The 2,500-nt window shown below is 46.6% G+C and overlaps 1 protein-coding gene across 10 annotated transcripts in view; it reads right to left on the bottom strand.

Moving 5' to 3' along the window:
• The window catches only part of sbm (L-type amino acid transporter sobremesa), a 277,773-nt gene that overhangs the window by 71,989 nt on the left and 203,284 nt on the right, over positions 1-2,500 (bottom strand). For 7 of the 10 annotated variants that reach the window (XM_076176205.1, XM_076176206.1, XM_076176210.1 and 4 more), the window contains exon 1: positions 94-231. The exons of the other annotated variants lie outside the window; for them this stretch is intronic. In XM_076176205.1, the coding sequence (XP_076032320.1) occupies positions 94-172 (79 nt within the window). In that variant the 5' untranslated portion in view covers positions 173-231. Of the gene's footprint in view, positions 1-93; positions 232-2,500 lie in introns of those variants that run through there. 10 annotated transcript variants of the gene reach the window in all.

The following is a 2,500-nucleotide window of genomic DNA, read 5'->3' as shown; positions in this document are numbered from 1 at the left end:
TAGTAGTATTTCGTGTGAGGCTTCGTAAACTCAGCGCTGGGAACATGCATTCGAGCACTGGGTCGGGTGTGTGCAAAGACAGACGAAACGTACTGTGGGCGGGCTGGGGTGCAAGGTGTAGGTACCGTCCACTCTGGTCGCAGGAGTCAAGCGAACCGACGACTGGTGCCATGTCCCGTGCCCGGCGGAATGACACCGCTCGGGCCCCGCCAGTTCTATACCTCCTCCCGAGCCCAACTTCTGGCACTCGCTAACGAACACACGCACGCACGCACACACACACGCGCGCACGAGAATACACACACACACACACACACACACACACACACACACACACACACACACACACACACACACACACACACACACACACACACACACACACACACACACACACACACATATGCATACATATATGCACATTTAAACCCCAATTTCTTTGCCTTGGCACTTAAACCACATCATCCGTTCCCCGTCACCCTCTTTCTTCTGTTCATCTTTAATCATTCTGTCGGCACTTATCAATAATCATTATATTAGTCACTCACACCAACAGACATAGAAAAATGTAAGCGCTATTCAATATACTCAAACGTGAACAAGCGCAAGCATATATACGATTTAAGCACTTGTGCTTCTAGCTTCGTATGTATACACACAAACACAAACATGAAAACACACACACGTGACTAAATGAACATACACAAACACACATTCAAACGCGTATGGAACAAGCATACATGCACAGGGATAAGAACTCATCCACGTGTTAACACACGCACATGCACACGATCACATACACAAGCACTTTTTCCATTTCTAGAGCATATCTACTATCTCTCCACTACGAAATCTCCCAAATAAACTTTTTTCGCTTTACACCTTCTCTTCGCGTCCTCTCCTCCTCCTCCTCCTCCTCCTCTTCCTCCTCCTCCCTTCATACTCTTCTTTCTTCACCTTACCTTCCTCTTCCTCCTCCTCCTCACCCTTCACTTACCACCGTCACAGACCTTCACATTACCTATACTACTCTTGGAATCCGACCTGCCCACGTCATAGCTATGTAACTCTAATACTTCTTCTCTCCACTCCCCCTCGCCATCCCGTACATCTTCCCCCTCCATCTCTACTGTCAACCATACATCTTTTTCCTGATCATTCCACCTCCCTCACTTCTTCCTCTTCCTCCTCCTCCTCCTCCTCCTTCCTCGTTCCTCTTGATCTGTCTGGGAATTTGCACCTGAAAGAGGCAAACCAGCGCAGCCTGATCATCCGTACAGCAACAAAACCAGCAACAGCTGCAGTAGTAACAATATATATATACATATATATATAAAATATATATATATATATTATATATATATATATATATATATATATATATATAGACGTATATATATATATATATATATATATATATATATACATAGACGTATATATGTGTATACACATACATAAACATAAGGGTTTATTTCAAAATATGTAGACCTTTTAGGCGTTCTTACTTGTCCATCTGCTTTCCATCAATAACAATGACTCTTTCCCCGAGCGTCAACACTAAAAGAGCTGTGACACCGTCTGCAATCACACAGGCACTTCTCTCTTCCTCTTCCTCTAACCCCTCCTCCTCCTCCTCTACCACCCCAACCAACATTACCACAATTACCGCCACCTCCAGCCTCTCCCTCCAACCTCACTCCTCTCCACGGTCACCTCCAGCTTCCTCCAAAGACCTCATTCGTTGGCCTCACCCAGTCACCACCACCTCCGCCGCCGTGGCGGGCCATTGCCCTAGCGGCAAATACGGCGGACGCCGCCTGGGCCATCACCTGTCTGCCTGAGGCCTCGTTGGGCGCCCGCCGTTTTCTGTTACGAGATAGAAAAGATATCCAAGTGCTGAGGCATATTTCTTCTCCCCCACTGTGCGTTCACGCGCTTCGAACTGTCGAAATATATGTGGGTTTTCGGGTGGGTGGGTGGGTGGGCAGGCAAGTATTCGCTCATATGCTTATAGTTTTTCGCCCTGTTCTATTTTTCATTCTAGTTTATTTTCTATCACACACGCACGCACGTACACCCAAACAAGCACACACACTACTCGCCGCGGTCCGGGTTCGAATTCCGCCCAGGGCTGAAATAATTTCAGTATCGCTGCGCTGCGAGTCGTTACTCCAACTCTCGTGCATTACCCATAGATCGGTCATATATGAGCTCTGAGCTCTCTTCCGGGAGGGAAATAGCTGTCGATCACGAGTTCAACATGTGATCCAAGACCATGGTTAATCATAGTTTCTAAATCCATCATCGTAACACCTCAGTGTTACATATTCAGATCAGGATTAGACATAGTGTTAGTTGACCTACCCGGCCCTTCTCTCTGAACAAGAGTAGGCCCTATTGCTGAGGTAGGAAACTCATTAAAATGAACTTCCTCATTCATCGGGTCATGGACGTTCTTTCCAATTAGAGAGAGAGACAGAGAGAGAGAGAGAGAGAGAGA

The sequence above is a fragment of the Oratosquilla oratoria genome, chromosome 38 (assembly GCF_046742065.1).
Source record: "Oratosquilla oratoria isolate Oo_2021 chromosome 38, ASM4674206v1, whole genome shotgun sequence".
Taxonomy (NCBI): Eukaryota; Metazoa; Arthropoda; class Malacostraca; order Stomatopoda; family Squillidae; genus Oratosquilla; species Oratosquilla oratoria.
The sequence above is the reverse complement of the archived record's forward strand: the minus strand, read 5'-3'. Positions and strand labels throughout refer to the sequence as shown.